This window comes from Ictidomys tridecemlineatus, chromosome 7 (assembly GCF_052094955.1).
Source record: "Ictidomys tridecemlineatus isolate mIctTri1 chromosome 7, mIctTri1.hap1, whole genome shotgun sequence".
NCBI lineage: Eukaryota > Metazoa > Chordata > Mammalia > Rodentia > Sciuridae > Ictidomys > Ictidomys tridecemlineatus.
Genome location: NC_135483.1, coordinates 108,517,630 through 108,544,756, shown reverse-complemented (window position 1 = coordinate 108,544,756; position 27,127 = coordinate 108,517,630). Strand labels below are relative to the sequence as shown.

The 27,127-nt window shown below is 35.4% G+C and overlaps 1 protein-coding gene across 2 annotated transcripts in view; it reads right to left on the bottom strand.

The window, feature by feature from the left end:
• Positions 1–551: 551 nt before the first annotated feature.
• Ubxn4 (UBX domain protein 4) overlaps positions 552–27,127 on the bottom strand; it is a 36,891-nt gene continuing 10,315 nt past the window's right edge. For both annotated transcript variants that reach the window (XM_005315840.4, XM_078017319.1), the window contains exons 3-13: positions 25,186–25,214; positions 24,400–24,518; positions 23,061–23,238; positions 17,830–17,923; positions 13,923–13,977; positions 13,066–13,230; positions 11,814–11,941; positions 8,747–8,849; positions 6,686–6,817; positions 5,230–5,432; positions 552–2,849 (exon numbers count right to left, since the gene is read on the bottom strand). In XM_005315840.4, the coding sequence (XP_005315897.2) occupies positions 2,711–2,849; positions 5,230–5,432; positions 6,686–6,817; positions 8,747–8,849; positions 11,814–11,941; positions 13,066–13,230; positions 13,923–13,977; positions 17,830–17,923; positions 23,061–23,238; positions 24,400–24,518; positions 25,186–25,214 (1,345 nt within the window). In that variant the 3' untranslated portion in view covers positions 552–2,710. The remainder of the gene's footprint in view (positions 2,850–5,229; positions 5,433–6,685; positions 6,818–8,746; positions 8,850–11,813; positions 11,942–13,065; positions 13,231–13,922; positions 13,978–17,829; positions 17,924–23,060; positions 23,239–24,399; positions 24,519–25,185; positions 25,215–27,127) is intronic.

Genomic DNA, 27,127 nt, shown 5'->3' with positions numbered 1-27,127 from the left:
ATCAATAAGAAAACTATGAAAACAAAATTGGCAAAGAACAGCTCAACTTAAGTTAAAATGACCAATAACATTTAAAGACGTTCAATCTTGAGATAAACACAATGCATATAAAAATGCACATAATTTTTCATCTATCATATTGACAAAGATGAAATAGTATGGTAACAGTGTTGGCAGGGGTGTGGGGAAACAACATTCTCATACACTGTTGGTGGGGGGTAGAATTCATACATCCCACTAAGGAGCCAATTTGGCATCTTTCTTAATCCAAACCACAAATACCCTTTAGCAAATTATGCAAAACACATTCTACAGGTATAATTTCACAATAAGAATACACCACCCCCTCAAGATGTTCATTATAGCAATGTTTATAATGGAAAAACAGGCATAATACACTTGTAATAGCCACTGAACGCCATCAGAGCATAGATAATGCCAGGGTACTTACATCAAGTAGAATGCTATTGCAGCCATTAGTAAGAATGAGGTAGCTATGTGTTGACAGGAAAAGATCTTCAAGACTTTAAGTAAAAAAGCAAGATGCTGGGTAGTATATATAATATGATCCCATTTATTTAAAAATAAAGATTACATATTTGCTCATATATGCATAAAAATTTTCTGAAAATTACAGAAGAAACTATTAATAGAGAGGTTACCTCTTGGGAAGAGCAGTGCTTGGGGTAGTAAGATGCCAAGGGAGAGACTTCATTTCATTTCATAGCCTTATATACTGTATTGGATGTTTTATTTTTTTAAAAGATAAAATTGAAGGATTCTCCTACTCAAAGATTATGAAGCATTCTTTTATGTAATTTCTCTAAGACTTATATTTGATTTTCTTCAAGACAAAATGACTTGAGGTATTCAATGTTTTTGCAAATATATCTCTAAATAGTTACTAGGGTCACACCCATTTTGACAGTTTTTTTAAAATATCACCCACTGCTGCATTTTTAAAGATGACAAAACTTTAAATGGGATGCCTACTAGAGATTTTCAAACTCACTTTTTAAATTATGGAAGTAATGATCATTGCAGAAGACTGCGAAAACATAAGGGTGCAAAAGGAAAAACTGGAATCACATATAACCACTCTTACCATTATTAATGTTACACTGTGTTTTCTTCTTTCTTTACATATATATTAATACATAGTTCTATCTATATATAAAATTATTTTACAAAGCTGAGATCATACTGTAACTACAGCTCTGTATCCTGCTTCTTTTCCCCCAACACATAACAGATGTTTAATCAATATTAAAGTGAATTATTGAATTAGTAGTGTATCATTTCTCATCAAAAAGTAATTACTTCTACAGAGGACATTTAGTTGGTTTCCAATTTCTAAGTCAAATAAACATACAATGAGTATGTTTATGTGTGAAAAAGGTATACATTTATCAGCATTATTTTAAAAAATTACTGGATCAGAGTATGAAATAATCGTTAGTTTCTGAAGTTTTCCAGATTATATTGGTTTCTACTTCTACCAACAGCATAGCCTATATCTCACCATTTCCTTGCCAACACTATTACCATTTTAAAAAGTCACTGTCATTTCATAGGTGAAAAAGTTTGCTGAGAAAATTCCTTCCTCCCGTTACAAAAAAAAAAGTCAGAGTCTTCTTACACATTCACTCAAAGAGCAATACCTTTCAAATCTGAAAACACAGCAACTATCATGCTTACTCCCCATTTCAAACATCATTAGTTTAGTGGTCTCTATTACCAAACTTACATAGAAAAAGTAGCATGTAAGTCAGATTAAGAAATAAATGAGTAAAAGTGTATCTTTATTCTATACTTCTCATCCCATACCACAGGTACTTAAGGTCCTAGAGAGGTCTTTATTACTGAATACAAAACTTCAATATAAAGGTGAGAGGAAAAACAGTAAGTCATAGACTAGCAATTCTCAACTGTTTTGCATCAGAAGCAAAACAGATGAGAAGACCGACCATAAATTTATGCAAGCCAAGTGATGCCTCAGTGAACTAGGAGAGACAGCATGGCATCGATGTGCATCAGAAAATTTCTTCCTTTGCTATTTAAGGGAAAGCAGATAGCTATTTTGCTGAAATAGCTTCCAGGAATTGGGGGTGAAGGGGGAACAGAAGAGAGAAATGTGACTTCATCAGAACCCTGTACAACAAAAAGATGCTTAAAGCAAAATACGATCATTCTGATTTTTGGAAAAGACCTTTTATTCAATGTTTATGTAAGATTAAAAACTAAGATTTAGCTTGCAGCTGATGAGCAAAAAGAGAAAGTTAAACATAAGTTGTCATCTGATTGGCTAGTTAAAATGCTCTAAGAGTCAAATTACTCAGTGACATACCAGCTACTTTGTGTGGGCTTAAGTGTCTTAGAGGAAAGAGTATTCTAAAAAAAAAACATGCCATCTGAGAGCACATGGTTAAAGGCTTTATGAAACAATGAGGAAGAAGCTAATGGAGGGAGGCTGTGGCAGACCTTTGGAATCTTTTAGGCTTCCTGTTGTTGGTTACCATATGCAAGCAGCTTGTTACATCTTAACTTTTCTGGGTTAAACAACTTTCACCTGCACCCACTCATCAGGAATAAAGACACATTTGTAGATCAGCTAGAAAACATAAAAAGCAGACCAACTTCTCCAGTAGAATTTTAGTTGAATTAAATCATAAGAGAAACAATGATTATTGTACATAATGTACTTGTTGCACTACATCTGCTGAGTAGAATTTCCATTCCAAGTGTTGTTTTCATCTTCACCATCATCTTGAGTCCTCAATCTATATATCTTCCCCTCCTTTTTGAAGTCTTCCCCTCGTTTTTCCAGCACTCTTTTTCTGACTGGTTCCCTGATATACAAAAGAGAAACAGGGAACAAAACACCAGTAATACAAACTGTTTTCTCCAAACTTCCATTAGTACAGGCAATTATATTTTATTTCCAACTCCAAGGTGAGGAAAGTCCACAGAGATAATTATGTCTACCAAAGCAGTACTAGATTTTATTAATCTTTAGTAGTTTAACTCTATCAGTTCTCTAAAAACCAGCAAAATAATTTTTCTGTTTCCAAATGTTTCGATGACTCACTAAGCTTTAGAAAAAAATATGTTCAATTGATAACTAATCTTTCCTTTTTTATGTATGCAAGCCGACATATTAATGTGACTTAAGAGTATCCTAGAGACTATCCAAACCTCTAGTCATAGCCTAAATGACAAAAATGATCAATCTGTAATTTTTAATCCTTTCAAAATCTTTTAAAATGACTTAAAACTAAGAATAAAGAGGACTTTGTCATTTATATACAGAAAAGAGTTGGGTGTGGTGGTGCATCCCTGTAATCGCAGGGGGGGGGAGGGGGGCAGAGGCAGGAGGATCGAAAGTTCAAAGCCAGCCTCAGCAATTTACTGAGGTGCTAAACTCAGGAGACTGTCTCTGAATAAAATACAAAAATTGGGCTGGGGGCTGGAGCTGTGGCTCAGCGGTAGAGAACTTGCCTAACATATGTGAGGCACTGGGATCAAACCCTTAGCACCACATAAAAATAAATATTGTGTCCAACTTAAAAAAAAAAAAAAAATTGGGCTGGGGATGTGGCTCAGTGGTCAAGTATACCTGAGTTCAATCCCAAGAAGGAAAGGAAAGGGGAAGGGAGGAAGAAGGAGAAGGAAGAAAAGCAAAGAAATAGGGATGAAATTTAAGCTAAAAACACTTATAACAGAGAAGGGGGTGGGGTGAGGAAAAATAGTGGAACACAAAGCTTCACCCGCTTAAATATACATTCATCCCATTCTTTGCCCCAACCGTAGACATTTTTCCTTTATTTGATAGAGCAAGCTATCCTATATAACAGTATTAAGTGCTCCCAACCACTTTTCAGTAAGAGTTCTAAAATTCAGTATTAAAAACACCTAGGGCTGGGGTTGCAGCTCAGTGTTAGAGTGCTTGCTTAGCATGTGTAAGGCAGTGGGTTCGATTCTCAGCACCACGTATAAATAAATAAATAAAATAAAGGTCCATCAACAACTAATAAAAAAAATACATAATTTCAACTTGAGTAATGTACTATGAATGTAATTGTTCTTGTTACCTATTAGTCCAAACTAAGATAAAGGCAAAATCAGTATTATAAGTCATCGTCTACAGAATCAGTGGAACACAAAACTAGGGATCTCCACACTGACAGCAAATGGACAAGGATTTCCAATACTTATCACATGGGACTGATAAGAGACTTGTTTATAATGTCTATTAAAGGCCCAAAAGAATGTTCAACAGAATAAGTACATAATAAACTGTGCTACTATTATCAGAAAAGAGGGCTGGGGATATAGCTCTGTTGGTAGAGTGCTTGCCTCAGATGCACAAGGCTCTGGATTTAATCCCCAGCACCACTAAATGAATAAATTAATCAATAAAATAAGTGAAATAAAAATAAGAGGCTGGGGTTATGGCTCAGTGATAGAGTGCATGCCTAGCATGTGTGAGGCAATGGGTTTGATCCTCATAAAAGCACCACATAAAAAACAAATAAATAAAGGTATTGTGTCCATCTACAACTAAAAATATTTTTAAAACTACAATAAAATTACCAGAAAAGGGCCTAATCTTACCTTCTAGTAAAATACTTCTCATTGATCTATTTCAATATAACCATCTAACATCTAACCAGAGAGACAAGCTAAAATTGTGTTATCTGTATTACCATTCAAACCTTTGTAATCTGCAGTAAAAGTATGTCCTCTGGATTAAGGCAATAGTTCAAAATAATGCTCTGATGGAGGCACCACTTCAGGGAAATATCTAGTTTTCTCAATTAGGTCCTTCTTCAAATGACCCAGACAAGACTGTCATCAAAGAACCACCTGGGTTAAAATTATCTAAGCACAGTGAAGAAATTATGCAAGATGGCCACAAGCAATTAATGAAACTATTTAGTTTCATTAATTGGGCAAACATGGTTAGCAAGAAAGATATTATACATTTGGAAAACAAACAAACTGTCTTTATAGTTATGGGGTAAGGATAATTCATTGAGTAAAATCTGAATGAGTAAACCCAGATAGTGAACTTCCCAGGAGCAATGGTATAATACTAGTTTCTTCCATCCACCACAGAGACTGAGGAGGATGGCAGAAAGAAGGCAAAGTAGCCCTAACGTAAGTTTTCATTCTGATAAAAGTGCTGGGCATTACATGCATATTTTTACAAATGGGGAAAACAGATACCTTTTTTCTGATTTGCTAGATGATGCAGGGTTTGAAGGTTCTGGTGATGTAGCTCTCACTGAAGTCTGTGCAGGAGGAGGATTACTAAATAAGAAATTGCTAATCAATCTCCAGATGGCAAGGAATGGGTAAAGTACTGTCCCCAACAATGTCCAAATGTCTCCACTGGAAGAATGTACAATGGATGTAGATGGTCTTCCTGCCTAGAAATTACAAAATTAACAAATCTAGGTAAGACTATATTATAGCATAATCATATCACTCAAGGTTTTAGATGTTTTTTTTTTTGGTTCTCGGGATTGGACTCAGGGGCACTCAACCACTGAGCACATCCCCAGCCCTATTTTGTATTTTATTTAGAGACAGAGTCTCACTGAGTTGCTTAGTGCCTCACAGTTGCTAAGGCTGGCTTTGAACTCACAATTCTCCTGTCTCAGCCTCCCAACTTAGATGCATTTTTTTTTATCTAGAAAATGAGGTCCTATGGATTTCAGTTTACTGCAAAAAGGTAAAAATTACCAACTTTTGTTGTTTTCTAAGTAAATATAAATTTATAGGAACTCTGGATCTTTGTATTATAAGAGTAATTGTAATATTAAAAATTAGAGGGGCTGGGGATGTGGCTCAAGCGGTAGTGCGCTGGCCTGGCATGCGTGCGGCCTGGGTTCGATCCTCAGCACCACATACCAACAAAGATGTTGTGTCCGCCGAGAACTAAAAAAAATAAATACTAAAAATTCTCTCTCTCTCCTCTCTCCTCTATCTCACTCTCTCTTTAAAGAAAAAAAAAATTAGAAAGTGGTTCTCATTGGTGACATGAACCAACTTTTTAAGAAAATTAAGTTTCTATAAGTGAAATTAATAACTTTGATAAGTCTTTTTGAGGAGGAAAAAAAAAAAGGAAAGGTTTCAAATCTCAGTTTATATAATGATATCCTACATTAGGTAGGAACATCTAGTTTAGAACAAGGAAATCCATAGGACATAAAAGACCTAGCTCTTTCATCCCAGCTCTGGCACTGAAGGTGGGACTTTGGCATCTTTTAACCTGTTTGAGCCTTTTTTCTTAATCAGAGATTAAAATGCTGTTGTTAGGATCAAGTGGGATAATAAACTTGAAAATGTTATTTTTATGTTAAAATAATGTTTTAAAAACTGCAAACAGTAAAGTCAGATAAATAAAAGACATTAAAATCTGTAGACTAGAAACTCAACATTCCTTATTTTCTTCTACTGACCCTTTCTTGTATATAAAAACAGGTGAGGAAAATAGCTGAAAAACTATTTAGTGCTTCAAGAACATTAGCAATACAAATAAGTAAAACAGGATAATTACAATAAATTGATCTAATTTTTAGAAAATTGGAATTTTAATTATCTGCAGTACACATTTGCCTTTCCCTTCTAATTCTAAGAAACGACCAAAAATAAAGCAGAAAAAAAAGTATATACATACTGGCAATAGTACCACTGAAGCACTTGGCGCAAGTTCCAAATCCAATAATTTCTTTTTATAATCTTCTTTGGTAAATTCCCTCCTGGGAAACATGGTTGCTAGTGAAAAATTACCATAAGTGTTGCCAACAGTCTGTAATATAATGGTAAGTTTTAAAATCTCACAAAGGTGCCTTTTAAAAGAATGATACATATATGTACATTCAAAACGACTGACTTAATTAGAAAGTTCATTTAAATGTAAACTAAAAATCATTTCTAAAAAAGTATTTATAACTTAAATATGAATAGCAAGCATACAGTTCTAAAAACTATAACTACATAAATAAACTGAATAAAAATTATAATTATGGATGGGGATGTATCCCAATAGAGTGTTGCCTAGTATGCATGAAACACTAGGTTATGATCCCCAGCATAGGGGGGGAAAAAAAAGACTATCATGCCAAACAAAGTTCATCATTAGCATTTTCAGTATCATTTTGCAAACTTATGTTAATGTCATATTGGATTACAGGAACTTCCTATTTAAAATGTGGAATATACCAATATTTTCCTTATACCTCACTTTATTGCACTTTGCTCTTTTGTGCTTCCCAGATATCATTGGTTTTTAAGTTTGTTATTTGGGCTGGGGATGTGGCTCAGTGTTAGAGTGTCTGTGTGGCATAAACAATGCTCTAGGTTCAATCTCCAGCACCATTAAAAAACAAAAAAAGCAAAATTTGTTTTACAAATTGAAGGCTTGTAGCAATCCTCTGTTAAGCAAGTCTAACAGCACCATTTTCTAACATTTGCTATTTTTAAACAGGTTTATTGGGTTTTTTAGACATGACGCTATTGTGCATACTTAACAGACTACAGCATTGTATAAACATGGCTTTTACATACATTAGGAAATAAAAAAATGTGTTATTGCAGTGGTGTGGAACCAAACTCACACTATCTCCAAGGTATGCCTATATAACTTCAGGGATTTTGGCCACCTTCTTATCTCAAAACACAAATGATTCATAATCAACCTACACAACACACACATGATTCAAGGTACACTGGGAGCACCACAATCAACTTCACAATTTTAAATCACCTATATTTGTAAAACCTTAAGACAACAGCTTATCTTTCACTAGAAAACTCCAAAGAAAAAGACTTTTTTTTTTTGTAATTTATTTTTTGCTATAGATTATATATATATATACTGGAAATTCTAAGCAGAAGATACTTGTGGGAGGCTCAAAGACAAAATAATAATAGAATAATCTACTTGGGGTTGGTTATACTATAATCTTATTGGAAAAGGATTCTGAACAATAGTTTAAAAATTGTCCAGCCTAGGAAGACAAAGAGCTTTAAAGAAATCTTTCTTCTCTTGGGATCCATAAGTGAGAGAAGACTAAATGGAAAGAAGTAATCTGGTGGAAAGATCTGAACCCAATACTCAATTCTGATGGCACTGGGGATTGAACTTGGGGGCGTACTATCACTGAGCTACACCTCCAGTCCTATTATATTTTGAGATAGAGTCTTGCAAAGTTGCCTGGGCTGGCCTTGTGGTCCTCCTGCCTCAGTGTCCCAAGTAGCTGGAAGTATAGGTGTGTACCACCATGCCTGGCTAAGAAGATATTTCTTGTTAAAAATTACTGATCTTTTGTCTTGGCCAAAAGGCAGATAGTGAGAAAACAGCTAGAAAATGAAAACTGCAGAAAATGAAAACAGAACCAAGTAAAACTGCTTTCTTTTGAGGGGTATGAGACAACTTGCTCCATTAGAACTCTGGGAAACCATTTGCTTTTTATTCCTCCTTCTGAGTACATTCAACAGTGAGAAGTTACCAAAGCCTACTGTACAACATCAACAAATTCCATGTTTTCATAATAGGCAGATATGCTGCTCCCATATGCACTAATACATGACAGAAGCTTTACAATATCCCAAGATATATTCTGGATCTTCTATTTGGAGATCATATCATTATTAATTCACATTCAAGTTCTGCTTTGAAATGTATCCTTCTACATTTTAATAACATATATATCTATAACTTGAGACATAAATTCACCTGTGCAGCAAATTGCCTTGCTTCTTCAAGAGGAGCATCAGAAGGAAACTGATTTGTAAAGGAAGAACCATCAGGCAGACGGAACTGAATTCTTGCAACAGTACTATGAAAAAAGAAAATTAAAGTCAGCATTTTTTACCTCTACATAGTTTCAAACAATATCATTAAAAGAGGAAAACGAAGTGGAAATGTGTAATGACAAAAGATTTCTTTGTACAAAGTCAGAGTTTTTCATTTATTCTTAATAATACTTTTATCGAGATATAATTCAACGTTCTTTTTGTTTTGTTTTTAAGAAAGTCAGCCCTCAATGCTTGGATTTTGTTTCCCAATACTTTTATTTTTATGTGGTGCTAAGGATTGAACTCAGTGCCTCACACATGCCAGGCAAGCACTCTACCACTGAGCTGCAATTCCAGCCCATAATTCAACATTTTAATGTGCATAATTCACTTTTTTTTTGGGGGGGGTGTCCCATTCAATTTATTATTACTCTGTCTCTGCTGAGGTCACCCTTTGGTGAGCATTCACATGGGACACAAATATTTTCATGTCTTGTGCCCAGAGAGGTATATCCACATACCTCTTCCTCCAAATGTCTTTGTCACCAATTCTCTAATCATGACCCTTTCCAGTCCCTGACCATCCAGCCAAACTAAGGGTTGCAGTTCATGAAATTGTAATTCACTGTTTTTGTTTGGTTTTGGTGATGCTGGGGATTAAACCCAGGGCCTTGTGCATGAGAGGCAAGCACACTACTTACTAGCTGAACTATATCCCCAGCCCCCTCACTTGCTTTTAATATATTCAGGTGTGCAACCATCACTATTAATTCAAGAATGTTTCATCATCCCAAAAGAGACCCAGAACCATTAGCCAGCATTCCCAATTCCTTCCTCCCCCAGTTCCTGGCAACAATTTACTGCTTCTATGAATCTGCCTATTTTGGGATATAGCTTTTTATAAGAGAATCACACAGTATATAGACTTCTAGTTTATTTCACATAACATCATGTTTCTGAAGCTCATTCATGCATACATCATTCCTCTTTATTGCTTAATACTATTCCATCACATGGAATATATATTTTGTTTACCCATTCTTCAGCTGGGTTATCACCACATTTTGGCTATTATGAATAATGCTGATAACAGCTAGGTACTGCGACACATGCCTATAATCTCAGCTATTTGAGAGGCTGAGGTAGTAGGATCACAAGTTTAAGACTAGCCTCAGGGGCCGGGGTTGTGGCTCAGTGGTAGAGTGCTCGCTTAGCACGCGAAAGGCCCTGGGTTCGAACCTCAACACCACATAAAAATAAGTAAATAAAATAAAGGTATATAAAAAAAGAATTAAAAAAAAAAAAAAAAGACTAGCCTCAGCAACTTAGAAAGATCTCGTCTCAAAATAAAAACAACTCAATTTTAGTTTGGGTTTTTGTGTGAACATTTTGAATCCTCTTGTGTATATATACTGAAGAATGACTGCTGAGGGTTGGGGATATAGCTCTATGGTAGAATACTTCACTAGCTTGTAGGAGGCCCTGAGTTCAATCCTCAATATCTCAGAAGAAAGAAAAAACAAAAAAAGAGTGATTACTAGGTCATAAGCTAACATTACACTTAACATTTCAAAAAACTGCCATACTGTTTTCCAAAGTTACTATATGATTGTACAATCCCATTGTAATGTGGGAAGTTTCTAAATTCTCCATTTCCTCACCAACACTTGTTATTATAAGTTCTAGCATTGTAGGAGGTATAGAATTGTACTGTTTTGTTTTTGTTTTTGTAGAGGGGTGCAGTGCTAGGAAATTGAAGGAGGGCTTTGTGCATTCAAGGCAAGTGTAACCACTGAGTTACACATTCAGCTACTTATTGTGGTTTTAATTGATTTTCCTAGTGAAGTAATAAATACACATACTTAAAAGAACATTTCTGTACTTTCCTTGGAAATCACAAAAAATTACTCCTAAGAATTTATACTTTATGTAGTTTTGTCAAAAGCACCAATTGTTGAAAAGACTATTCTTCCCACTATCTTTGGCTATCTTAACTTTGCCAGGTACAACAGCACATACCTACAATCCCAGCAACTCAGGAGGCTGAGCTGGAGGGATCACAAGTTCAAAACCAGCCTCAGCAACTTAGCAAGGCCCTAAACAATTTAGTGAGACCCTGTCTCACGATAAAACAAAAAAGAGCTGGGGATATAGTTCAGTGTTTGAGCACCTGTGGTTCAGTCCCTGGTACCAAACAAACAAACAAACAAACAGACTGTAAATTCAAATTCCTGAAGGTTCAACCCTATTACACTGATCCATATGACAATCCTTAGGAAAGTATGACAATGTCTTGGTTACTGTAGCTTTGTATTAAGTTTTAAAATTGAGAAGTTTTGAGTCCTTCCTACTTTGTTCTTTTTTCAGAATGTTTTGCATTTCTATAAAAATTGGGGGATTAAAAGTTCTGCCAAAGGGGCTGGGGTTGTGATTCAGCAGTACAGCACTTGCCTAGCACGTGCAAGGCCCTGGGTTTGATCCTCAGCACCACATAAAAATAAATAAAAGTTAAAAAAAAAAAAAAAAAGTTCTGCCAAAAAAGCCAGCTGGAATTTTGATAGGGATATTTTAAGACAGTCTCTCTCTCTAAGCTGCTTAGGGCCTTATTAGTTGCTGAGGCTGGCCTTGAATTTGTGATCCTCCTGCCTCAGTCTTCCAAGTAGTTAGAATTACAGGCGTGTATCAGCAAATCCAGCGGTTTTAAGACATTTTAGTATATAAACATCTTACATATATATTTTAGTAAGTGTTTTGATATTTCTGAAAAATTGTTTAAAATAAGTTTATAACCCTGACTCAAAATAAAATTTAAAAAATTAAACTAAGAGGCAGAATGCTGTTGGATTCTATCCTAAGTACCCAAAAACATTATTTTTTTAAAAAAAGTAAATTTTCCCAATTATAAAAGTATAATACTTGCTAATTACCCAACATGAAAATACAAATAAATATTAACCATCCCCCACGTGCACAGATGTTTCAGGATGAAACACAGTAAGAAGTACCTTCTTTCTCGTGCATAGGATTCCCTCTTGACTTCCATTTCTGCCTGTTTGGCCAACAAGGCAGCAGTTTTGGCAGCCTCTACTTCTTCTTTTGTCTTTGCAAAACGAGCAGCTCTCTCTGCACGGTCCTTTTAATTAAAACATTATTAGACACTAATTACCGTCCCTGCCAGGATGATCTACTTACACAGAACAAACACAAATATGTGTGGAATTCCTTAAAGTGATGTGTGAACTTCAATTGTTCTGGATCTGGTATTTTTAAATCTTACCAACTGTCAGGAGCAAGACTTGTGATTAGACAGACAGACATAGATATGAATTTACTCATCACTACATTTCCAGAGCCTGGAATGAGGTCTGGCACAAAGTAGATACTCAATAAATATTTGCTGAGTGACTAAAGAAATAATAAACATTAAGGTAGGGATAGTTTTCATATGTATTACAACTACTTAATTCTAAAAGCAATTATTGGGCTAGGATTGTGGCTCAGTTTTAGAATGCTTGTCTAGCATGTGTGAGGTACTGGGTTTGATTCTCTGCACTACATATAAATAAATGAATAAAATAAAGGTTCATTGGGCTAGAGAAATAGCTCAGTTGATAGAGTGCTTGCCTTGTATGCACAAGGCCCTGGGTTCAATCCCCAGCACCACAAAATATTAAATAAGTAGACAGATAGACAGATGAATAAATAAATAAGAATAAAAGCAGGGCTGGGGTTGTGGCTCAGTGGTAGAGCATGCGCCCAGCACGCCCTGTGATGTGCTGGGTTCGATCTTCAGCACCACATAAATATAAATAAATAAAATAGAGTTATTATGTCCAACTACAACTAAAAAAATACATAACAAAATAAAATAAAAGCAATTATTGCAACCCCCTTCCTAAGCTTTATGTGAGTGAATCCTTTGAATATTCCAAAAAAGAATACTTTCAAATAGAGACAGCTAGGCAACTAATGCTTAGTTTGTTTCTAGGGAATTTTTGTAAGTTGTCTTTTAACTGATAAAACAGAACATGGAGAAAAATTACTTTGAAAAAATTATCTCTTAATTTTAACCTTAACTATTTAAATTCAATATGTAATTTCCAATAAAGTAAAGGTCAGGACTGATACTCTTTTTGAGTTGCTAATATCTATCATGTTTTTGTGCACCATCTGGTTCTAATCCAAAACCACTGTGCATAGAAAAATATTTTAACAGATGTCCTGGAGTCAAGCATTAAAAATGAACTTAAGACTCACCAATGCAATTTGCTGTTTTATTCGTTCTCGAGCAGCCCTATCTTCTGCCTTCTCTCTGTTTCTTTCTTCTAACATTCTTTTTGTTAATTCTTCCTCTTGTTTTCTTTTATAATCCAACATTTCTTTTCCAGTTTTTCTCCTCTCGATTTCCTTCTTAATCTCTCTCTGAATCAAAGAGAAAGTACGTTTTATGAATCCAAACATAATTTGATAATCTGATGCAGATCATCTTTTAAATAAGATTTAGAGAAAGCTGGTTGAGGGTCTAGTTAAAAATAGAACTTTGTAAAATGTAAAATGAAATTATTAATAGCATGGTTAATGGTCAAAGTCTATCAATTTATAAATTTTTGCTAGTAGTTGGGTTCAGAGTATAATTAGTCTTTGGTTTCTAGAGACAACATGACGATGATTTACTTGGCTTGAAGGAAATAACCTTCTTATAATCAAATAACAAAGAAATAATATATGGAGTTTTCACTTCACTCAAGGTGTATACCAGGTGTACATGGTGACAAAAATGCACTAGGGGTGCCACAACATAAGAAAAAATTCAGCAGAATGTCTATGCATTTGAACTAAACATTTATCTTTGGCCTTGAGTCAAATAATTTTAGCTCAAGTCCCTTTATATTAGTGTAAAAGACTCATTGCAGGGAAAAAAAAATGATTCAATCTATTCTGAGCAATTTACAAAAGAACATACAAAAGTATACACTATGATCTGAGTACAAAAACAATTCTTTAACTATAACATTAGAACAACATGATAAAGGAAGCCAACCTATGTCTGCCAAATCGAACAGAATAATCTGAAATTCCCTGACTGAAGACAATACTAGGTGCATGATTTTTACCTGTTCTTCCTCTTTCCTCTTCTCTTCTCTCCTCTCTTCAAGTTTTTTGGTTAGTCTGTGTTAAAATTTTTTTTAAAAAAGATACATTAAAACATATCATATAGGGACTGGGGATATAGCTCAGTTTGTACAGTGCTTGCCTTGCATGCACAAGGCCCTGGGTTCAATCCCCAGCACCACCAAAAAAAAAAAAAAAAAAGACACATCACATTAATATCAAACTCAGTTAAGAGATTTATTTAGCTTAATACAATTAGGGAAATATAGAAGCCTAAAAGAAAACTCCTAAAAGTATAGCAAGAAATTACCTGCTTGTTCCCTACAGAAATCCTTCAGACAATGGGAAGTCATCAAAAACTTAGCTCCATTAAAAAAAAAAAAAAAGCTTATTATTAAGAGTACCCCCACCCTTTTTGATTTTTCAGATACCGAATTTAAAATACGCAAATGAGTTTTCAATAAATATATGTCAATAGCTTGTAAATGATCTACTCCTTCTGTGTGAGTGAAAAGTAATGTGGCACAAAACTGGTTAAAAAAAAACATGAGGTCAGCTTTTATTTTACTTTTTTAAAATATTTATTTTTTAGTTATAGGTGGACACAATATCCGTTTTGTTTTTTTTTTAATTTTTAAGTGGTGCTGAGGATAGAACCCAGTGTGTTATGCATGCAAGGTGAGTGCTCTCCCTCTGAGCCACAATCCTAGCCCTGAGGTCAGCTTTTATAAATACAAATAATACCAAATAGATTCTCAGCTATAAGTCCATCAATTATAAACTAATGATCTGGGGGCTGCAGTTGTAGATCAGCAGTAGAGTGCTTGCATAGCATATGCAAGGCCCTGGGTTCAATCCTCAGCACCACATAAAAATAAATAAATAAATAAAATAAAGGTATTGTGTCCAACTACAACTAAAAAATAAATACTAAAACAAAAAAATACCTAATGATTCTGAGCTAGGCATTGAAGCACACAAAACTGTAATTCCAGATACTTGGGAGGCTAAAGCAGGAGAATTATTAAGTTTGAGGCCAGTTTCGGTAACTTAATGAGAACCTATCTCCAAATAAAAAGGGCTGGGGATGTAGTTCAGTGGTAAAGTGCTGCTGGGTTCAATTCCTAGTACCCCAGTGGAGAGTTTGGGAGGAATTACTTAAGTCTATCTTAAAGAATACCTTACAGGGCTGGAGATATAACTCACTTGTTAGAGTGCTTGCTTTGCATGCACAAGGCCCTGGGTTCAATCCCCAGTACCACAAAAATAAAAAATAAATCAGAGAATACCTTACCTTTTTATTTTTTTTTTGGTTTAAGGACTGTCAAACAATAGTCAGACTCTCATGACCTGATTTATATATTATAAAAGGTTAATAATATGCTCAAAAAAGAAAATATGGCATCTTTAGAACAGAGCAATTAAAAAAAAACATAATAGTTCTTTCATGGATAATAGTACAAATAATTTGGAATATGTCCTGAAGTGTCTTTATCTCAATTTGTGAAATATAATACACGAACAGTGTGTTTATGTATAAGAACTTTTCCTAATTTGATATGGCATATTGAATTCCATTTGCAGAACCACACAGGCAGACACCAGCTGACATAATATTAACAAACAACAACAGAAACTTCTCTTATCCACTGCAACTAATAGCATTTGATCCTACCTCCACAATAAAGGGATACCCAACCTGTTTTTAACCTTTGCCTCAAGTCTTCAAACCCTTTTTCAGATTTTCAGTTTTCACTTCACTCCAAGGTGGTGCAAGTCAGGGTGCAAAATGGTTGGTCTGGTATTAGCAAACCAGAAACAGAAGAGAATAAACCTCTGAGAACTTGGGGGTCTCTGCTGCTATTCTTCCAAATTTACACTTTTCTCACGACCTTGAGAGATCCAGCCAGGTTTTTACTTATTACTAACACAACTCCAGTAACAATCAGAATGTAGGTTTTGTTAAAAAATGAAGCTAGGCTGGACGCAGTGTGGTGCAGCAGCTCGGGAGGTGGAAGCAGAAGGATCGCGAGTTCAAAGCCAGCCTCAGCAATTTAGCGAGATGCTAAGAAACACAGTAAGAACCTGTCTCTAATAAAATACAAAACAGGGCTAGGGATGTGGCTCAGTGGTTGAGTGCCCCCAAGTTCAATCCCTGGTACTCAAAAAGAAAAAAAAAAGAAGCTAATCTTCACCAAGTCATGAGTGAACTCAGATTCGATATCACTGATCATTTCAAACACTTTCCCAAAAGCATTTTTTTTTAATATTTATTTTTTAGCTGTAGTTGGGACAAAATACCTTTATTTTATTTATGTGATGCTGAGGATCGAACCCAGGGCCTCGAACTTGCTAAGCACGAGCTCTACCACTGAGCCACAACCCCAGCCCTCCCCAAAGTATTTATGTCAACAAGAAAATAAATTCCTGTAAGGTAGGGGTGTGTGTGTGCGTGTGCGCGCGCATGCGCGCGCACTCAGAATTAAATCCAGGTACTTGTGTACACAGGCAAGAACTCTAAAACTGAGTTACATTCCCAGATCCATCTGAAGAATTTTTAAACGTCCATATAACACTTAATGTATTTAAGCCAGGATTAAAAATAATTCTGAGAGAATAAAATCATGGCCTTTGCAGGTAAAAGGATGGAGTTAGAGAAGATAATGCTAAGTGAAGTCAGCCAATCCCAAAAATCCAAATGCCAAATATTTTCTTTGATATAAAGAGGCTAATTCACAGTGGGAGAGGGATAGGAAGCCTGGGAGGAACAGAGGGGTTGGAGGGGAAGGGAGAAGGCATGGGGTTATAAATGATGGTGGAAAGTGATGATTATTATTAGCCAAAGTACATGTATGAAGACACAAACTGGTGTGAATATACTTTGTATATAACCAGAGATATGGCTCTATATGTATAATAAGAATTGTAATGCATTCCACTGTCATACATAAATAAAAATAATAATTTTCTGCATACCCATTAACCCGTAATCATATTTCGTGGGCTCTCTCTCGTCCCCACATCATCCATAAAAAACTACAATTTGGGCTGTGGCTCAGTGGTGAAGCATTTGCCTAGCATGTGTGAGGCACTGGGTATCAATCCTTAGCACCACATAAAAATGAAACAAATAAAGGCATTGCTGTCCATCTACAACTACCAAAAAAAAAAAAATTAGAATCAGAAATTTGTGTCTGCTTATTAGACCAACAGAAAATGACCCAGTATATATTAGCACTTATGCAGAACACAAGTTTCAGACAGTCATAAAATGAGTTGAAGTTTTTGCCCATCTGGAGCTAATGACATAGAGAAAAAGGAAGTGACAGATGGAAACACACATACCAAATCACCAGTGAAAAAGGAATTCTTCGAATGATCAGACCAACAGCTGACTGATAATTTCAGATACACATGTCTTCTCTCTTAGAATGTAAACTTTATAAATACAAAGGTCAGGCAATCAAAAATTTCATCCCAAAATTCTAAAACTTCACTTGTGAAATATTAGCTTGTATTTATTTATATTTTTCTTTCTTTTTTTTTTTTTTTGGTCAGGCAATCAAAAATTTCATCCCAAAATTCTAAAACTTCACTTGTGAAATATTAGCTTGTATTTATTTATATTTTTCTTTCTTTTTTGGGGGGTGGGGGGTACTATACATTGAACTCAGGGCACTCAACCACTGAGCCACATCCCCAGCCATATTTTTGCATAGAGTTTCACTCAGTTGCCTAACCATCGCTGAGGCTGGCTTTGAACTAGTGATCCTCCTGCCTCAGCCTCCCTAGCTGCTGAAATTACAGGTCTGCACCACCATGCCCAGATAGCTTTTATTTAAATTAACGAAATAACTGAAAAACATTGCCTTTTAAAACGAAGTGCTACTTGCAAAAATAAGAGCAAACCTTTCCACTCTGACGGTGAGGTCCTCTGCAGGTCTTGGATTTGAACATCCACTAGGCTCCTGAGAGGGAGTAGTACGGTCTGAATTTTCTCCTCCTTAAATAAAAAAGAAATAAAGAGTAGAACATTCAATGCAACTTATATAAAATTTTGTTCATTTGGGGGGGAGGGTACTGAGGATCTTATTCAGAGTTGTTTTACCACTGACTTATACTCTCAGCTTTCCCTATTCCTCCACCTTTTTATTTTAAAACAGGGTCTAAATTGTTGAGGCTGACTTTGAATTTGCAATGCTCCTGCCTCAGCCTCCCAAGTAGCCACAGGATTACAGGCATGCGCCATCATACCTGACTTTAATGTAATTTTTTTTTAAAAAAGAGAGAGAATTTTTTTTAATTCTTTTTTTTTTAATTAAATATTCATTTTTTAGTTTTTCAGCGGACACAACATCTTTGTTTGTATGTGGTGCTGAGGATGGAACCCGGGACGCACGCATGCCAGGCGAGTGCGCTACCGCTTGGCTTGAGCCACATCCCCAGCCCAAGAGAGAGAATTTTTTAATATTTACTTTTTAGTTTTTCGGTGGACACAATATCTTTATTTTTTTATTTTTATTTTTTTTTATGTGGTGCTGAGGATCCAACCCAGTGCCCCGCGCATACCTGGCGAGTGCACTACCGCTTAAGCCACATCCCCAGCCCCTTAATGCAATTTTTAAAAGGTTTAACCTTCTGGGTTATGACACCTGTTAATAATCTTGTTTCTTAAACATTTCCCCTAAGAAAAGAATAGCAGGTATGTAATAATTATCAATCCTGAAGTTTAGTTCTGGATAAAATAAGGTATAAATGGAAATAAGGCAACTATCTGATTGAAGGTCACCAAAGTAAAGGTCAGGAATAAAATATGAATAGAGATCAGTTTTGCAGGAGGCATACACGGCCAGAGGTAAGCTTCACTCAAGAGCAGTGCTATATGGTATCTAAGCTGACCAATACATTAGCCACTGGATATATGTGGCTACTGAACACTTGAAATCAAGCTACTATTGGTGAAGGACTAAGTGTATAACTGTATTTATTTTTAAATAAAATAGTCTTATGTGGCTCTCTAGTGTGGAATACTGTTACTCTAGAAGTTAAGTATGATCCTTATATGACTCTAGACTACACTGGTCTGAAAAATTTGTTTCTGTTGACTGGAGTGATTCTTTAGAGAGTCTTTTTATATCTATACTAGTATTCTTTTTTTTTTTTTTTTTAAGAGAGTGAGAGAGTGAGAGAGAGAAAGAGAGAGAAAGAATTTTTCAATGTTTATTTTTCAGTTCTCGGCGGACACATCTTTGTTTGTATGTGATGCTGAGGATCGAACCCAGGTCGCACGCATGCCAGGCGAGCGCGCTACAGCTTAAGCCACATCCCCAGCCCTATACTAGTATTCTTTAAGGATTTCCAAAGGATAGAAGATCCTGTCCTGTTCTAGAAGATAGTCATGGCCTCATACTTCCTTTTAGAACCTGTTGTGTCCCTTCTTATCATTTGCCACCAACCTGTTTTTTCTTGACAGTTATGATCTTTGGAAGAGAAAGAACTACAGAACAATGACTGTGAAGTCACTTCTGTTATTTAATCTCTCTGTGTCTCATGTGCAAAATGGGGATAATAACTTCACACATTTTTTATGAGAAATATATATTAATACAATAAAATGCTCAGAACTACTAAGACTGGCATATAGTAACTCTTCAGTTACTAGGCAGCAACAGATATAATTAATATTACACCAAGTAAATCCAATGGTGGATTTATTTTTATTTTTTTGGTACCAGGGATTGAACCCAGGGGCATTTAACTACCAAGCCACATCTTCAGGCCTTTTTTTTATATTTTTTTAGAGATAGGGTCTTGCCAAGTGGTTTAGAGCCTTGCTGAGTTGCTAAGGTTGGGTTTGAACTTTTGGTCTGCCTGCTTCAGCCTCTCAACTCACTGGGATTACAGGCATGCCCCACTGCATCTGGCTGTACATCTTCTAGGTAGCTGGCAATCAGCCATAGTGGAAGTAGGTACATTTGCAAATTACCAAATACCACAAGTAACGGTTTTAAGCTTCCACAGAAGCTTTTGTTAAATATTTACTAGCACACTACTGAATATAATCTTTGGATAAGTAGTAGTAACCACTGGCAGCCAGCAATGTTCAATGGGAAATTAACTTTTTAGTAAATAAAATGAATGCCAAGGACATAATTATCATCAGCAACAAATTTAACAAAACTTTTGAAAAAGAACTTATGGACAAGCTGGAGATAGAAAGTGCTGGATAGCAATTCAGTTACAAGAATTTATGATCCATAATCAAAGGGAAATGGATAGATGTCATACAGAGGAAGATTTCTAATCATATATCAGAGTTCTATTTTCAGTATTTTATAAATGAATTTATCTCTAATTTTAGGGTAACCCAAAAGTGGGTGGAAGTTAAATTTCTTTAACTGACAAACACTGAATGAAAAGTTCTGGAATGAAAAAGAAAACTCTATAAGCTAAGACAACTGATAACATCTAAACATAATGAAAATATATTAGGGGAAATAATAACTTTGGTTTAGAGTTAACTGGAATATCAGGTATAATATATCTCCTGATGGAAATATACACCATCACCTATAAAGTAATCCTAACAAAAAGTACTAAAAAGGGAACTTGAATCTGATACAGCCTGTAGCTTTAACTATCCAATTCAGAGGAAATCAAAAGGGAAAGAGAAACATTTACATAATAACATGGGGATGCAGCAAAGTCCAAATTCTAGGAAACCAGAGGAAAAAAATGCCTAATAGTAGGAATATTAACTTAATTAAAAAAAAGAATACAGAAAAATAACTGAATTCCGACTTTTATATTCAGCAAAAATATCCTTCCAGAATGAAAATAAGATACATTTTTAGATAAGACCTGCACAATACCAAATGCTAAAGGAAAATTTTCAGGCTGAAGGGAAATTATATCAGAGGAATCACATATCCTCAAAATGGAATGAAGAATTTAAGAAACTTAAAAGGTTAATTGTTCTGTTGTAGACCTAAATGAACTATTTTCATAACAGAGTGTCCCAGTTCTGTATGCATTCAAAATTTGAATGATTTGTGAGTGTAAAACCTCAAAATAAGACTGATAGCTGTTCTTCAAATATTCAAAATTGGTCCAGGTGCATTGGTGTAGGCCTGTAATCCCAGTGGTTCGGGAGGCTGAGATAGTAGGATCTAAACCAAAAGCCAGACTCAGCAATTTAGCAAAGCCCTAATCAACTAACTCAGCGAGACCCTGAAAATACATTAAATACAAAAAAGGGCTACGGGGGCACTGGGGTTGCAGCTCAGAGGTAGAGTACTTGCCTACCATGTGTGAAGCACTGGGTTTGATCCTCAGCGCCACATAAAAATAAAGATATTGTATCCACCTATAACTAAAAAATAAATATTAAAAAAAAGGGGGCTATGGGGCCAGTGTTGTGGCTCAGTGGTAAAGTGTTTGCCTAGCACGCATGAGGCACTAGGTTTGATCCTCAGCACCACATAAATAAAATAAATAAATAGGTGCAGGTGTTGTGTCCATCTTAAAAAAAAAAAAAAAGCTATGGGTATGGCTAAGTGGCTGAATGCCTCTGAGTTCAATTCAATTCACAGTACAAAAAAACAAAACTCAAAACCTTAATTTTATTTAGTTATTGCTATATGGTGCTAAGGATCAAACCCAGGGCCCTGCATGTGTTAGGCAATCGCTCTACCACTGAGCCACAACTCCAGCCCTAGAACTTTTTTTTTTAAACTAAAGTTATTCAAACATAGAATAGGCTTCTTAGCAAGGAAAAGATGAGCTTCCTATTACTGAACATTCAGATACAGAGAATGGTTTGACTTAATGATTTTTCAACTTCCTGATGCTGTGAAAGCACACTCATTCAGTAGAAAACACACTTCAAATTTGGATCTTTTTCTGGGCTAGTAATATACAACAACATTGTCTATGCTGAGTGGAATACACATCAATCCATAGCTCCCAGTCAGTCAATGATAATGAAGGTAAACCACTGTATTGATAAGTCATGGTGCTCAGTAGGTTAAGTATATTAAATGTCCTTTGGACTTAGTGTTTTTCAATTTGTGATTGGCCCATCAGAACATAATCCCATCTATAGAGGGGATGATTATCTGCCTGGATGCTAGAGTAGGATTATATGTTAGGATAGTGATATTCTAACTTCATGATTTACCTACCTTATGTTGCCTGATACAAAGCTTTTATACTATATAACTCTAATTCCAAATATATAAAATTTCTCTTTTGCCTTTTCAACCAACCCTTTTGTAGTCACCCTTTATTTCTATAGATGTTTCATATTTTTATTCTAATTAAAAAAATAATACTTTTCCCTTTTAAGCGTGTACAGCATTTCAGATGTTACAAAAGCAAGTATAAATAAATTAGTTGATTTGAATCTTTCAAAATTCTCTAGGCTGGGAGATATTTATAAAACTGCAAAATGTCCCAATGACATTCCTTGAATTATGTAAGCACAGCAGCAGAATTTACTACGGAGTACCTGAGAATGAAGGATACATACTCTATCTTCTTCTGCCACTACATGACACAGATATAATTAAGACTACTCTAAAATTTAAAGTTGAAGATAAAAAAAGAAAAACAATGTCATCCAGCACAGTGGCACATGCCTGTAATCCCAGCTACTTAGGAAGCCGAGGGCAAATTCAAAGCTAGCCTCAGCAACTTGGAAAGACCCTGTCTCAAAATAAAAAAGAATTGGAGTTATAGATGAATGTAGAGCACCTCTGGGTACAATTCCTAGATTATAAAATACAACAATAATAAAACCTAAATATATGCACATATATTTAGGCATATATACACGTATATATATTTACATATATAATTATACATACATATAATTACACACACACATATATATTTATACCTATATATATACATGTTAGGCAAGTGCTCTACCATTAAGCTACAGTCCCAGCCCTTTAGTTTTAAAAATATTAATCCATGCTCTTGTTTATTTTTTTGTGGTGCTGAAGATCGAACCCAGTGCCTCACGCATGCTAGGCAAGTGCTCTGCCACTAAACTACAGCCCCAGCCCAATCCATGCTCTTTAAAATATAGCAAAGGGATATTTCTATTGTACCCAAAAAGGTATTCTAAAAATTACCTGTTGCAACATCTGACTTTGTATCAGGAGAAGTAGGTGGTGTCTCACAAAGCTCTGTATTTCTAGACTGGGAGTTTTCAGATGTGTCATTAGGTTCAAATGAGGCAGATGGAGTACACATTGAACTTTCTGACTGGCTGCCATTTGCCACTGATGTTTCACCTTTTAATGAGTGCATCTAGGGAGAAAATAAATGGGAATTTAATTAGCATATAAAAATCTGAATTTACCATGGCAGATGAGACTAAAATATGAGTTAAGCCAATTTGTACTAGAGATAAGTACTAAACTTTCATAAGTAGACAAATCTAAAATGTATAATCCTAAATATGACAAAATTACATCATGAAATTCAATTGCAAGTTGGTAAGAGCATAAAAAGGTGTTATTAAATTCAAAGAAAAAGTTACAAGCTTATATTATTAGCCTCTTTCCCAAAGTGGATAGAAACAAGGAATTGAGTTTAAAGTCCTTAAGTCAGTCAAGCAATATATAGACAACAGGGTAATGATAAAAACTCTCTCCTGCAACAAAATAATGGTGATATGCATTATGTGGTTAGGATCGGGGGCAAAACAGAAAACTGAATACGAAGTTACTCAAGTATTAGGTAAAGGCATCCGTATCTTCATAATGCTATTTTCAAAACCAATCCAGGTAGCCAGGCGTGCCAGTGCATGCCTGCAGTCTCAGCTACTTGGGAGGTTGCAGCAAGAGGATCACCTGAGCTCAGGAGTTCTAAGTCAGCCTGGGAAACATAATAGTTCCTCACCCCCTTTTTTTTGGTACAAGGGATTGAACCCAGGGATACTCAACCACCGAGTCCCATCCCCAGCTTCCCCCCCTTTTTTTAAGAGAGAGAGAGAAAAATATTTAATATTTATTTTTTAGTTTTTTGGTGGACACAACATCTTTATTTTATTTGTATGTGGTGCTGAGGATTGAACCCAGCAACCCGCGCATGCCAGGTGAGCGTATTACTGCTTCAGCCACATCCCCAGCACCCCCAGCCCTTTTAAAAAAACTATTTTCTTTAGAGACAAGGTCTCACTGAGTTGTTAGGGCCTTGCTAAGTTGCTGAGGCTGGCTTTGAACTTGCTATCCTCCTGCCTCAGCCTCCCGAGTTGCTGCGATTACAGGTGTACACCATCACACTTGGGTTAAACACCACCTCTTAAAACAAAAAGAACAGTTCAGGAAGATGGTCTTTATACTTTTTAAGTTTAATAGTATAGCAGATTCTTTATACAGAGGGTCTCTAAAAATATTCCAATGTCAAACTCTTGATAAAAGATCAATTTCCTCTGTTTATGCAAAAAACAATTCTATTCCTCCTCACCTGTCGGACTTTGTGAATTCTTGTAACGAGTTCATCTGCAGAAACACTTCCAGCTATTACTTCCAAAGGGATTCCACTGTCTCCAATAAAGAAACTGGATGGAACACATACTACAGGATCTGTAGTTTAATTAAGTCTAACAATTCATGTGAAACAAAAGGATAATTTCTGGAAACATTATTGATAACAACTTATTTTTGTGAATTTCATAATACAATCCACTAACATGTTTATAAAATAATTTCAACTACCATAACTATAGTGTATGTGGTAAATAAAATGATTTATGATTTACTTATTTTTATACTGAGGACTGAACCTTAGGGGAGTTTTACCACTGACCAAATGCCAATTCATTTTAAAACAGGGCCTTTAAGTTGCTAATAAGCTCAAACTTAGAATTCTCCTGCCTCAGCCTCCCAAATTGCTGGGATTACAGTCATGTGTCAAGGTACCTGGCTATAATTGAAGACATACTCCCCATTCTTCTCCATTGTGATATATATATCTTTCTACCAGCTGCCTCTAGACAGCTACTTCTAATATTTCAACCAAATTGTTCCATGTAGCTTTTTAGATATTCACATTAAAAGAACAAACTGTATTCTCCCATTAAACACATGTATTATCTCAAAGGACACTTTGTAATATGTTTCTGCAACTAAGAATTTAAGGTTTTCTGAATAAAAACCCACTATTACTAAATTTTATGAATTAGCCAAAAGAAAGGTAAATGTGTAAATTGTGTTAGTATCATATAAAACCAATTGTTCACTGAAAGGATACAAATTTGTGAAAATTGTAGGCAGGCTTCACTGTAAAACAAAATGGAAGAGAAGAATCACTAGATGAATGCAACTATTTCCAAAAACTGTTTTTTTTAATAAAACTTATTGTATCAGTCACAACTCTTTTTTTCTGAAATTAATGGCTGAAAGCAAAAATTGTAACTCTGATTTCATAAAACTTTTTGGGTTTATTTTTCTTATAATTTTCAGATTAAAAAAAATCATTTGCTCTTATAACCGACAAAACTGGATTTATTCAGCATCTACCATGATGCTTCTTCAGCAGCAAGTATACCTGAATACAAAATTTAACCTGTAACAAGATAGAATTATGACTTACTTGTGCATGTGAACATAATATTCTGAAACAACAAAGGATTCCAAAAAACCTAAATATCCACCAATAAAAACTGATTAATTATACAATCACAAAAAGGAAAAAGGTATAGAAGAAAAGTGGATGAACGCCACCATTTTTGTAAAAAAAAAAAAACGGGAAGAATTTTCTTAATTTGGTTGTCCCCAGAGAAGGGAACTGGGTGGTTAGGAATGGGACAGACTAACACCAATAAGATATTAATTAATGTAGAGTAATGTAGATTGATTCTAAGAATTAATTCTCATGTCTTCCATATTTCCAACAAACCCTTATATTCTTCCTGCCATTCGTGACTCTAAGAGGTGCTTTTTGGAAGACAACAGACAATATAAAAAAAAAAAAGATATGATGTATTTGACTGATTCTGTTTATAAAAAACAAAATAAACAACAACAACAACAACAAAAAAACACAACAGGGGACTGGGGCTGTAGCTCAGTGGCAGAGCACTTGCTAGCATGTGTGAGGCACTGGGTTCGATCCTTAGCACCACATAAAAATAAACAAAATAAAGGTATTTTGTCTATCTATAACTACAAATAAACAGGGATGGAAATATAACTCAGTGGTATAGCACTTGCCCAGCACGTGCAAGACCCTAGGTTTGATCCCCTTGCCCCCCGCCTCAAAACAAACAAACAAACAAACAAAAACCCCTAGTATAGGGCTGGGGTTGTGGCTAAGGTGTAGAGCGCTCACTAGCATGTGCGAGGCCCTGGGTTCGATCCTCAGCACCACATAAAAATAAATAAATTAAATAAAGGTATTGTGTCCAACTACAACTAAAAAATAATTAATACAGCTCAACAAATGTAGTTTGGTGAGCTGGGGATATAGCTCAGTTGGTAGAAGGCACAAGGCATGTGGGTTCAATCCCCAGCACCCCCCCACATACACACAAAGTAATTTGGGAACTGTTGTAGAAGGCAGGCCATACTATAGTTTTAACTGTAATATTTTTGTTAATGTAGAAATTTTAAAAAAATATTTCCTTTAGTTGTACATGGACACAATACCTTCATTTTATTCATCTTTTTGTATGTGGCGCTGAGGATTGAACCCAGTGCTTCACACACGTGAGGCAAGCACTCTAACGCTGAGCCACAACCCCAGCCTCAAGGTGGAAAATTTCTAAATAAAAAAGTTTAAAAGCCCATAAGTTGAGTTAAACATTTTCATCTTGTGATTTTTAAACACATTATTTATTCTGATATTATCAATATCAAAAGGCAGGAATACCACCGTGTAATTGCTAATGAGTTACTCTTCCTAGGAAGTGATCACTATTGACTTCTAACATCACACAGAAAGATAACAAGGTATTATAGCACTATCTAAAAAGTGATCTTAAAGGGGGGAGGACGAATCTGAATCTATCTACCAATTTATAGAAAACAGGGGACAGAAGAACTAAGGAATAGAGTAACTATACAGAATAAATGATTTATTTTTTCAAAACAAATTACAAAGTAAAAAGAGGTGAAGGAGAAGTCAACAGACTAAAAGACTTCAGAAAGATCCAAATGATCCTGAATCAAAAGAACTATGATACATCAATTAA